This window comes from Xenopus tropicalis, chromosome 6 (assembly GCF_000004195.4).
Source record: "Xenopus tropicalis strain Nigerian chromosome 6, UCB_Xtro_10.0, whole genome shotgun sequence".
NCBI lineage: Eukaryota > Metazoa > Chordata > Amphibia > Anura > Pipidae > Xenopus > Xenopus tropicalis.
This window is the reverse complement of record NC_030682.2, coordinates 59,241,224-59,253,909: the sequence shown is the minus strand read 5'-3', so window position 1 is coordinate 59,253,909 and position 12,686 is coordinate 59,241,224. Positions and strand designations below refer to the sequence as shown.

The window sequence follows — 12,686 nt, the reverse complement described above, 5'->3', positions numbered from 1 at the left end:
TTAATTAAACCCAATAGGATTGTTTTGCATCCAATAAGGATTAATTATATGTTAGTTGGAATCAATTACAAGGTTCTGTTTTATTTCTACATAGAAAAAGGAAATCAGTTTTAAAATTCTGAATTATTTGATTAAAATGGAGTCTATGGGAGACTGGCATTCCGTAATTCGGAGCTTTCTGGATAATGGGTTTCCGGATAAGGGGTCCGATACCTGTACAAGTATGGGACCTGGGTAAGGGTTTCTGTTATTTGGGTGTCCATACCTTAAAGGAGACATATACAATAATTTTTCACTTTATCTTAAAATGCAGCTAACACTGTAAAATTGAATACAATAAAGTCTATTTTCTACCTACTCTTCAAGAAGGCTGTTAAATCCTTGCTGAAACGCTGAAGCCCCTCCCATCCACAGGGCTTCCGGCCAGAACAAAGTCTCTGTCTTCAGCTAGGGCCGCCGGCCCTAACTTCTTTCCTACTGACACGCTGCAGCCACTAAGAGAGGACTGGGCGTGAGATGTGGGCGGGGACTTTGGTGACATCATTTCCCCGCCCACGTCAGTCACTCTGGGGTCCTGCTCTCTTGTGCTGCTCCCAGCCGCCCAGCCCTCCTGACTAGAGCCGTTCAATTAGCTGTGACTGGATCCTGTAAAGTAAGGCACTTTGAATCTCTTTATTAAAAAAAATAATTTACCAAATAAAAAAAATCGTTCTTCATATTAAAGGAGTCACATCTGTTTATTCTATAGACTGTACCTAATGATAAGAAATGTGTGTTTTTTTACATGCAACTCCCTGCAACTTGTACTTTGACACCTAAACTGGCTGTTTTTTGGTATTTTCTCCTGCAACAACTCCCTGCAACTTGTACTTTGACACCTAAACTGGCTGTTTTTTGGTATTTTCTCCTGCAACAACTCCCTGCAACTTGTACTTTGATACCTAAACTGGGTTTTTTTGCATTTTCTCCTGCAACAACTCCCTGCAACTTGTACTTTGATACCTAAACTGGCTTTTTTTTTGCATTTTCTCCTGCAACAACTCCCTGCAACTTGTACTTTGACACCTAAACTGGCTTTTTTTGGGTATTTTCTCCTGCAACAACTCCCTGCAACTTGTACTTTGACACCTAAACTGGCTTTTTTTTTGCATTTTCTCCTGCAACAACTCCCTGCAACTTGTACTTTGATAACTAAACTGGCTTTTTTTTTTTTGCATTTTCTCCTGCAACAACTCCCTGCAACTTGTACTTTGATAACTAAACTGGCTTTTTTTTGCATTTTCTCCTGCAACAACTCCCTGCAACTTGTACTTTGATAACTAAACTGGCTTTTTTTTGCATTTTCTCCTGCAACAACTCCCTGCAACTTGTACTTTGATACCTAAACTGGCTTTTTTTTTTTTTTTGCATTTTCTCCTGCAACAACTCCCTGCAACTTGTACTTTGACACCTAAACTGGCTTTTTTTTGGGTATTTTCTCCTGCAACAACTCCCTGCAACTTGTACTTTTACACCTAAACTGGGTTTTTTTTGCATTTTCTCCTGCAACAACTCCCTGCAACTTGTACTTTGATACCTAAACTGGCTTTTTTGTTGCATTTTCTCCTGCAACAACTCCCTGAAACTTGTACTTTGGCACCTAAACTGGCTTTTTTTGGCATTTTCTCCTGCAACAACTCCCTGCAACTTGTACTTTGATACCTAAACTGGGTTTTTTTTTTGCATTTTCTCCTGCAACAGCTCCCTGCAACTTGTACTTTGACACCTAAACTGGCTTTTTTTTGGGTATTTTCTCCTGCAACAACTCCCTGCAACTTGTACTTTTACACCTAAACTGGGTTTTTTTTGCATTTTCTCCTGCAACAACTCCCTGCAACTTGTACTTTGATACCTAAACTGGCTTTTTTGTTGCATTTTCTCCTGCAACAACTCCCTGAAACTTGTACTTTGACACCTAAACTGGCTTTTTTTGGCATTTTCTCCTGCAACAACTCCCTGCAACTTGTACTTTGATACCTAAACTGGGTTTTTTTTTGCATTTTCTCCTGCAACAACTCCCTGCAACTTGTACTTTGACACCTAAACTGGCTTTTTTTTGGGTATTTTCTCCTGCAACAACTCCCTGCAACTTGTACTTTTACACCTAAACTGGGGTTTTTTTTGCATTTTCTCCTGCAACAACTCCCTGCAACTTGTACTTTGATACCTAAACTGGCTTTTTTGTTGCATTTTCTCCTGCAACAACTCCCTGAAACTTGTACTTTGACACCTAAACTGGCTTTTTTTGGCATTTTCTCCTGCAACAACTCCCTGAAACTTGTACTTTGACACCTAAACTGGCTTTTTTTGGCATTTTCTCCTGCAACAACTCCCTGCAACTTGTACTTTGACACCTAAACTGTTTTTTTTTTGGTATTTTCTCCTGCAACAACTCCAAAAGTAAAGCTCAGGCAGCAGCACAGGACAGCTATGTGCAGACTGGTAACAGATACACAGGCGGGGGGGTGGGAGGGGTTTCCCTGCTACAGCAGAGTTCAGCCTGTCAGTCAGTGCTGTGACAATTTCCTGTGGGAGAATGAAGAGACACTCCCACCTCTCATTTCAGTTTAGCTTCAGAGGAGTGAAGATCTCTCTGCAGCTCTGATATAAAAACGATTTTAGCAGGTAAAATGCATTCAAATCGTTTTTTTTCTGCAAGATTCCATAGATTGAAGAAAGCTGAATCATATAACTGAATATGAAGGTGATATGAAATGTCTCCTTTAAGTCAAGTAAAAAAATTATTTAAACCACCATTGGTGTTTTGCCACCAATAATTATAAATAATATCTTAGTTGGCATCAAGTACAAAGTAATGTAGTAGTAGTAGTAGTATTATTTATTATTAGAGAAAAAGGAAATTGTGGATTATTTGAACTCTATGGCACATGATCTTTCTGAATAAGGAATTTCCCATACCTGTGTATAGGCCCGGGCCTAGGGTGGCAAAAATTTGGGGGTGGCATGCCGCCCAGCCGCACCTCATATACGGAGCACTGTCCCCAGTGCTCCATACGAGAACTACAAGGATGCGCATGATCCTGTGGGGGCGGAGAAAAGGGGCAGCCTATGGGCGCTAGAAAAAAGTAATTCCGACACTACCTGTGTAAGCTAAAATAGAGTTGAATCTGAGGGGAATAAAATTTGTGAAGATTTTTGTGAGAGGTGAATTATAAATCAATTAAGTCTTTCTCATCAGCAATAAGGTTTAGTTGTGGCAGATTTTGTGCACATGTAATTCTGATACACCTTTTTACATTTCTGCTTGCAATGTAAAAATAATATCTATAATTGGAGATTTTAGAGAATCTCTCACAACGTCTTCAGTTGGTAGAGAGCAGTATTTAGGATGATGATTTAAATTACTGACCAGAGGAAACTGCTATTGACCTTGAAAAGAACTAAAAACAATAGCTGGTGCTAATCTGAGATTTCACAAAATTGCTTCAAATAGCAACGTAAAGGAGCCCTTCCACTTAGCTAATCACAGCAATCAGCATAATGACACAGGTTTTAGCTTTTTATGCATCTGTCAATGTGGTCTTGGCCTCGGAGCTCATATATATTTACTTTGAAGTACTTGTTAAAAATAGACTGCCATGTAATGTCTCTTTTAAAGTGCACTTGGGTTTATAAACAACTTCAAATCCCTTGTTTTTATAATTACATTGATGACATGATTTATCATGCCTGGGGATAAATTAGCAATATGATCCAAACCCTAGCACTTTTTCTGCAGGATTTTCCATTATTTAGCCAAATCAAATACAAACACTAGCAAGCTTATTTATCCGTTTTTGAGCTTGTGATTTTTTTGTAAATATATTTTTACGCCTAAATAACCCCTAAGTGATGTGACTTTAAAGCTCTCGACCACTGAAATGAGTTTTTTTTTGGTTTAATTTATTGACTGCAACACTTTAAGTTTTTGCACTTGCACAAAAAAAAACAACATTAAGAGCATACATACATATCAATAAACTCTCTTTATCTGAAGGGTCCACTGAAGATTCCACAACACTAACACTATTAATTTCATTTTTTATCTAACATAAAATGCAATGAATACATTACCATTGATAAATATTGCTAGATGTATGAAATCTTTTTGTTTCTCTTTTTTAAAAATATGTAGGGTGTTTGCTGCATAGATGAATTTGATAAGATGGATCTGAAAGATCAAGTGGCCATTCATGAAGCTATGGAGCAACAAACAATTTCCATCACGAAAGCAGGAGTGAAGGTACATTATATAAATGTTAAAATGTTTTTTAAACGTACATAAATAAGTTACCAGGCCTAATATACCTTTTTTAGGGCCCCTAAACCTTAAGTAATTGTTTCTGAAAGATAAATTTAAATTGTGCATCAGACAGTATCCCTCTCCAGTTCATACTGCAGTATAGCTGTAAATTATTTTCTGAGGTCTTTCCAGTTGTTAATTAGAATGATCGAATCCCTGGTTAACACCATTGCTAGATATGTCCCTGTGTACAAATGGAGCAAGCCTTTGGTAGAAATTTGGCCCAGATGACTTTCCTAAAAGGTCATTAACACACCTTGTTTTCATTGATATAAAGCTGTGACATGGTGTGCTAGGTGATTCATGTATAAAATGTTAAATCTCTTTAAAATCATGGTAATCTAGTGAAACTCTTTGCCTCCCTTTGTGTTGCAAGAAAATTTCAGTGGTTCAGACAATGAAAAATAAAACAATAAAACAGCGTGACGGTTATTAGACTGACCCTTTAAAACTGGGCACCTATTAAATAAACATACCCGATTAACATTTTACCAAGTTGACTTGTGATCCTCTTAAGGGCCATGACCCAATAGGAGATTGGTCACCTGTGGTGAATCTTGGCTATGGGGGGTAAATAGTCACCCCAAAATGCCTTCCCACCAACAATAAAGTAAATCGCCTTTATGAAGGCATACGTGCCACTTCCTTTTCGCTCAAGGTTTACTCCTGCAGGAAACCTCCCTGTGGGCCATGGCCCTTAATTGGCCCTACTTTTTTCCTATTTTAGAGGAGTTTTAGTTTTTATATCCTTAATTGTAGAAATATCGAGTGACTTCCACTTCTTCTACTCCCTTATTCTTCTAATTAGATTTATATCAAGAAGTTTTTTATAATAGTAATGGCTAGTGTTAAGCGAATCTGCCCCATTTGCTTTGGTGAAAAATTTGCAAAACGCTGAAAATGTTGTCTGAAAATGTTGTGCGCCAAAAAATTATTGTTGTGTGTGTCATTTGTTTGATGCGCGTCAAATTTTTGTGCCTGTTTCACAGAAAAATCTGCCAATGGCAAACCGTGGAAATTTTCCACGAATCCATGCCTGCCAAAATATTCCGGTCATTGCTAGTAATAATCTGATATGTGGCCCTATCATATGTAATGTATTTGAAGTGGGCTAGATATCCCTACAACCTAATGTACAACCAAAAGCATTAGTTGCATTAAGCAACCCCATTGCACTCAGTGGCTGTAATATGTGGCATATGAGAATATTTCCTTTTTAATCCTAACTCTTCTTGGCACTTTTTTGATTAAGTAACAAACTAAATAATAATCATCAGACCTCATTTGATTGAGATGGCTGACAAACACTCCCAGACTCTCCCTGCTATTAATATGAATGCTATGCATGCCATGCTTTTTATAAATCTTATTTTCCTTCCTGTTCTGCTCATGTTTTATCTTCTTTGTGTGTTTCCTAAGGCCACATTAAATGCTCGTACATCTATCCTGGCTGCAGCAAATCCTGTTGGAGGAAGATATGAAAGATCAAAATCATTAAAGCATAATGTCAATCTATCCGCACCCATTATGTCACGATTTGATCTATTTTTCATTTTGGTTGATGAATGCAATGAGGTAACTGTTCAAAAGTATTCTAAACAGCATAGACATGTCAGATAAAATAAACTGTATTGTTTGAGCTAGCCTTTCATTCTCCTTATTGGACAGTGTTTTCATTCTATCTGGCGTGTTTTTAACACAACCCAAGTTAAACCTAGCTTAGTAGAAGTGAACTTATGTGTTTAATTGAAAACTGTGGCTACCTGGCGCCTGAGACTCCACTTTAATATTAACATATTGTTTATGTATACATATAGATATGTTTGTATGTGTGTAAATAGTCCCTGGTTACCAGGAATCAAATCAAGGTTACCAAGTAAATATAAGGCAAGCAGAGAAAAATGTGTGTAACCTCGTTACCTGTACAGTCATTTGTCCCTATGGTTTTTTTTAAATTGTACTCTGTGTATAGTCACTATAAAATGTATCCTCTTTAGGTAACAGATTATGCAATAGCACGAAGGATAGTAGATTTGCATGCGAGAAATGAAGAATCAATTGAGCGAGTTTATTCAATTGAAGATATTCAGAGGTATTTGTTGTTCGCTCGTCAATTCCAGCCAAAAGTGAGTTATGTTACATTACTATACAGCATTACTTGTGCCTATACTTGTAGTTAACCTTAAAGTGGTTTCAAAAAAAGAAAAGTAACTTTGTGGACATTGTGGCTATGGGGAATATAAATTGATTTGGTTGCTGGTTGGAAACTGATTATCTTGACAGACATTTCTGTAGACCTTTTTATAAAAAAATTATTGAAAAATGTCCTGTAGAGGGTGCATTATTCCAGATAATAAAGGTAATTAAATAGTTAACTTTATGATGTATGCTAAAATCATCACTGGAAAAGTCTGTCTGATGTGTAAGGTACACTGTTTTGACTTTAGTTGCCCATAGGTGGTGGCTCACCAGCTTGAACAGGCCAAGCTCAGAGGGATTTCAATGAATCTACAGTACAAACTTAATACAACCAGCTTGCACTTGTCCAGTAGACTGTTCTCTGATTCTGATTTAACTTTGTTTCTAATATGGGCCATGCATTGAATATCAACCGTTCCAAATATCAAATATATAAATTAATGTATTTGTCATCAATTTCTTCTAGTCCCAACATGTCAATACACATGGGCACCATTGCCCCTCTCTGACTTTAGGAAGCAGCAAGCAGTGGCGCCAAGTTCAAGTATTGTGTAAGCAGCTGCTAATGCTAAATCAGCTTACCAGTCTACAAACCATTGAAACCAATCGGCTGTAAAGCATGTAGCTCCTGGGGCACAAGCCAGAAAAAAGCACAAGAAACACATGTTGCACAAGCTAGCCACCCTGAATGCAATTTAAAAAACTAGATACTATCTACACCAGTGTTTTTCAACCTTTTTTGGGCAAAGGCACACTTGTTTCATGAAAAAAATCACGAGGCACACCACCATTAGAAAATGTTAAAAAATTTAACTCTGTGCCCAGCAGCAGTGCCCCCCTAGTACACTGGTGCCCAGCAGCAGTGCCCCCCTAGTACACTGGTGCCCAGCAGCAGTGCCCCCCTAGTACATTGGTGCCAAGAGCAGTGCCCCCTAGTACATTGGTGCCCAGCAGCAGTGCCCCCCTAGTACATTGGTGCCAAGAGCCGTGCCCCCCTAGTACATTGGTGCCCAGCAGCAGTGCCCCCCTAGTACATTGGTGCCAAGAGCAGTGCCCCCCTAGTACATTGGTGCCCAGCAGCAATGCCCCCCTAGTACATTGGTGCCCAGCAGCAGTGCCCCCCAGTACATTGGTGCCAAGAGCCAGCCCCCCTAGTACATTGGTGCCCAGCAGCAGTGCCCCCATAAGTCAGTGTGCCCCGTGGCCCCCCCTAATACATTGGTGCCCAGCAGCATTTTACTTCTGCTCTTCGGCGGCTTCAGCATCATCTTCCCCTCACGCGCGCCACCTCTGCACTTCTGCCTACACGCGACCGCACACAGGCCCTTTTATAACGTTGCGCCCTGTGCGTACTGACGTCACCCGTACACACGGGGCGCAATCAATGACAGGGCCCGGATTTTATTAAAGGGGGCCCGAGCTACTAAGAAAAACAGCGGAACAGCGGTTGAAAAACACTGATCTACACAACTCGGGGGCCAACCACCCACTGGCATGTGAACCTACGCTGAAGCACCCAAGCATGCTAACTTTTAGTGCAACCCCCAGCCAATCCCGGAAGCACCTGGTGTAAAAATGAGAACACATTCCAGCTGTACCTGCACAGAGGACTTAAATTCACAATAAAACTTTGGATATCAAAATAGCAAAGTGATATGAATTAAAGCACCAGACAGCACTGACTTGTCAGTGGAATTCAAACTCCAATCAAAACCCAGAGGAAATCTGCTTATAGGACCCACACTTATGAGAAAGGAAGGAGGAACAATACTGCTAAAGCAGTACAAACCCCAACGAGTCATGGAAGCACCTGGTGTAACACAAATATCCACTGTGTCTGCACAGAGGACTCGGGCCCGCACAGGCCCGGATTTGTGGAGAGGCCACGAAGGCCCGGGTCTAGGGCGGCAGAAACCTGGAGGCCCCGCTGCACAAAGATCTAAAAATTTGTGTTCCCATACGGAGCAATGGGGACTTCTCCCCACTCCGTATGCAAGTTTGGCCTATGGCGCATGCGCGCTTGCGGGGGCGTGCGACCGCGGACGGAAAATTTGTAAATCTGGCCCTGGGCCCGCACATAAAACATTTGATATCACACAGCAAGAGCACCTTACCAGATAGCAGTGACTGTTGGCAGGATTAAACCTCCAGCAAGAACCCTGACAGCTTTCAGCTGAGGGACATAATTAGCTAATTTAGTATGCAACCCCATATTTTCAGCAAGTGGAAAAATGCTTGCCGAAAATAGGGTGGCATCTTCAGCAACCGTTTTTCCACTTGCCAAAAATATACGCCCTACGCCTCGTCTGGCGTTAGCCTAAGACACACAGTAGATACCGAGGAATTATACTTACCAGATTCAGGTTTAGCTGACACTAGCCTATATCCATACCCACAGCCCTTTTGTCCAAATCATTTTACAGTGCAGGAGTCCTTTAAAGCCTTGCAAAGCCATAGGAAAAGGAAGGCTAAGTTAGTTCACGTAGAAATGTAGGAATACCCTCACCTGTTGCTCTATCCTATAGATGTCAGTTTGAATACTGTGCGTAGTTGGGCTTAGCGCAGGGGGGCTATTTAAATACAAGGTTCGGACCATGGGTATGCCCACTCCTGCATTTCTTCCCAATAAGTGTCAATTTAAACATTGTGTGTATTGTGACATCAGGTAAATTATTCTCCATCATACCTCTGTGTCTACACAGAAGTAAAAAAATAAAAATAAAGACAAAAGAAATACCAAGGGTGATGAGTAAGTCAGGTGGTCCTATACAGCAGGATTCATTTTAATTAGCTATGGTATAGGTCCTACCTCCTGTCTGGGAGAGGCAATGCTGCTCATGTGTACTGACTTGGAGGGAATCCGAAGAAACTCGTTTCTTTTAGGATCTGAAAAAATGGTTTTTGTATGTCTCAAGTAAAGCTTTCAAAAGAGAATTTATATTTAAATATTTTTATTCAGTAATATTGTTTTGTACTGATATAGTGGTTACTGCATGGTTCCCTATACACAGATATGAGCCCTAAAAACTGTGCTGCATGAGGCTTTCTCTCTGTGTCTAGAATTAGCAATATTAATCAAAAATAAATTATATTAACTACTAAATTGTCACTTCAGTTTTAAAGGAATACTGTTTTTCTAATGCTTTACTACACTGTGGGGGTTATGTAATAAAAGGAACTAAGTTTGCCCAGGAGCAGTAACCAATAGCAACCAATAGGTAGAATTTATACTGGTCACCTGTGAACAAGAAAACATCTTATTGGTTGTTATGGGTTACTGCTATTGAGCACATCTAGTGTCTGTTATTACAGATAGGGCTTTTTACATTGCAGATAATTCTGCCATATGAAATTTTATTGTTAAACAGAGCATCATAGTTTTGTTTTAATAATAGGGTGTAGGCCGCCATCTCAGTCCATTCTGTACTTAGAGAAAGAGCCACTGTACCATTATTTACAACTGTATGTATATATAATATCCATACAATACAAGCAATACTGTACAAGCAAATTTAGTCCAATATACAGTAAATGGCACATGGGCAGTTTTATAACAGTGTGTTTTAGGTGGCAGAGAAATGTCTGAAACCAGCCATGCCATTTTAGGAATACTGAAATGGTCTGACTCAGCAAGTTCAGTTGGTCCTGGGCCCAAAAACACACATTAGAGCACTTAAAAAAACCCAAAACATTTCATTTTAATAACTACCTGTGCTAGCAGTGTGAGAGCAGTTTTCATTTGGGCTGTTGCATTTTGTCCACCTGCAATCAGGCAGCTAAAATGCCCTATCACCACTCCTAATGGTAATGAAGAGCACCTTGATTAATGATCATTAAGTAGTGAACACCACTGAATGTGCATTAGCCACAGAGCATTTCATATTCTAGAAAGCCATGAAAAGCAGACAGGGACATTCACATTTTTGCAGAGTTTTACCCACAATGTTTCCCATAGCAAGATGTTCCTACGTATTTTCTGGTACACTCTGCAAAGAGCAACATAAATCTGCTATTGCACTTACAATGTTCTATTAGCCCAGAGCAGAGCAGTGGTAGCAAAATAGAAACATACAAGTTCATCCTTGAGGAGTGGTGTCAGAGCAGTTATCTTGTTAAAGGAGAACTAAACCCTAAAAATGAATGTGGCTAAAATGCCATATTTTATATACTGAACTGCAGCAGCCTAAAGTTTCAGTATCTTGATAGCAGCCAATCAGATGCTTTGGTTTTCCAACTGTTAAAATCTGATTGGTTGCACTGGGCAACATCACCGGTAATGCTTCACTCCACTTTTTACACAGCATGATAAATATACCCCTCAGTGTGCTCTGAGCAGCGGTTGAGAAGTGAAGTTTAGCAGTTTTTCCAAATTATCAAGCAGAAAATTAGGGTTGGTCTGTAATAGAAGATGCTACAGGTCCAAATAATGTATGTGTATATATATGTAACACTTGTTTGGCTAGGATATGGCAAAACCCAGGCTAGTGATAGGTATAGAGCATGTGTTACATGCAACCTTAATGCACAGGAGTGGGCCTCCGCTATATGGGAGGTATTAATGGAGCTGAGGGTGTAGTTGAACTACAACTAGATAAAGCTTGTGTGGTGCAGATAGAATAATGGACGCCAGAAAGGTTCTTGATATTGAACTATAGTACAAGTTTATTGGACAAGGCACAACTTAATAGTGCAACAGGGATTATACTCACAGACACAGCAGATTGAATGGTCACAGAGAATAACAGAGGATGTGACACTTAAGGAACAGTATAACCCACTTGAAGGATTATGCAGAGTATTAGTTGTGAGCCCAGGAATGGATGCCCTTTACGGGAACGGATCCCCTCCAGCCAACTATGGTTCAGGGTAAGGTACTGCCTGAAACCTACGTCTTAACTGTGGTCCCTACAGCAAGGCATACAAAGCCTGGGTTAGACTAAACCCGTACAGTCTCCTTTGATGGGGCTAGCGCTGCCCTTACTAAATAAGCTGACTATGCTCACCACTCCTAGAGGGTGCTATTAAGTAAGACTGACTGTGCTGGCTTGTTCTCATTCACGGGGCCCTGTCCCCGACTTACAAAATGGCAGGTTCTCTTTACTGGGGCCTAATGCCTCAGGCTCGATGACGTGAAGCCTTGAGACAACAGCAGCCAGAGAGGAAGACACTTCTTTGTACAAGACACTATATAGTCTGCCAAGGGGAGTGGTCAACCTGGCTAAACCTATAGGGGGTAGCCTAAGAACTGTAATCTGAGTGTAGAGGGCTCTGCCCTATAGCAGCACAGATAAGGAAAAGATAAGGGATAACACCATAGGGAGCTTAACCCTATGGGTCCCTATATATATATATATATATATTATAATATAATATATATATGTGACAGCAGTACAGAGCATGTGCAGTGAATCAGCAGAAAAGAAGATGGGGAGTTACTGGGGCAACTTTGGAGCTACAGATCTTCCCTGCTAAAGAGCTGTGGTTGCCTTGGGCTGGTACAGAAGCACAAAACATTATGTACAACATTTCTAGCCTACTTCTTTAGTTAGGCTTTAGTTCTCCTTTAACCTGACCATTGTTCTGTTGATAGGCTGCTGTTTTTTAGTATAGAATTCTATTGCATTCTAAAATACATGCTTCCCTGTGACAATATCCCTTTACTATAAGATATCAACCAACAATTTCAATAAATTATATTTTTCTTTAAACCCATGGACTTTTTGTGAATCCACTTGTGTGTTTAACAAGGAAATTCAATTTTTTCACAATTTAATCTCCTTCCTATGAAATGAATTTGCTTTGCAAATGGATTGAAAGTGGGTATTAAGTATTTTATTTCTTATTGCTGTACCTTGTGAAAATCTTATTCTTTGCAAAGATAACAAAGGAAGCTGAGGAATTCATTGTTGAGCAGTATCGACGACTCAGACAGCGTGATGGCAGTGGAGTAGCAAAGTCATCTTGGAGAATTACAGTCAGACAGCTTGAGAGTCTGATACGATTATCTGAAAGTATGGCTCGAATGCACTGCTCTGATGAAGTAAGTGGATTTTAGTGATTGGGATATTTTTGCCTAATTTATTCCATGTTTAAATCCAACTTTTACCAACATGATGCTTATGCTGAGGATTTCAGATCGCTTGAC

General features: G+C 39.9%; 1 protein-coding gene across 1 annotated transcript in view; it reads left to right on the top strand.

Moving 5' to 3' along the window:
* mcm6 (minichromosome maintenance complex component 6) overlaps nucleotides 1-12,686 on the top strand; it is a 47,306-nt gene that overhangs the window by 20,800 nt on the left and 13,820 nt on the right. The window contains 4 exon segments of the mRNA NM_001016221.2: nucleotides 4,175-4,282; nucleotides 5,762-5,917; nucleotides 6,340-6,468; nucleotides 12,420-12,581. Coding sequence (NP_001016221.1) covers nucleotides 4,175-4,282; nucleotides 5,762-5,917; nucleotides 6,340-6,468; nucleotides 12,420-12,581 — 555 coding nt within the window.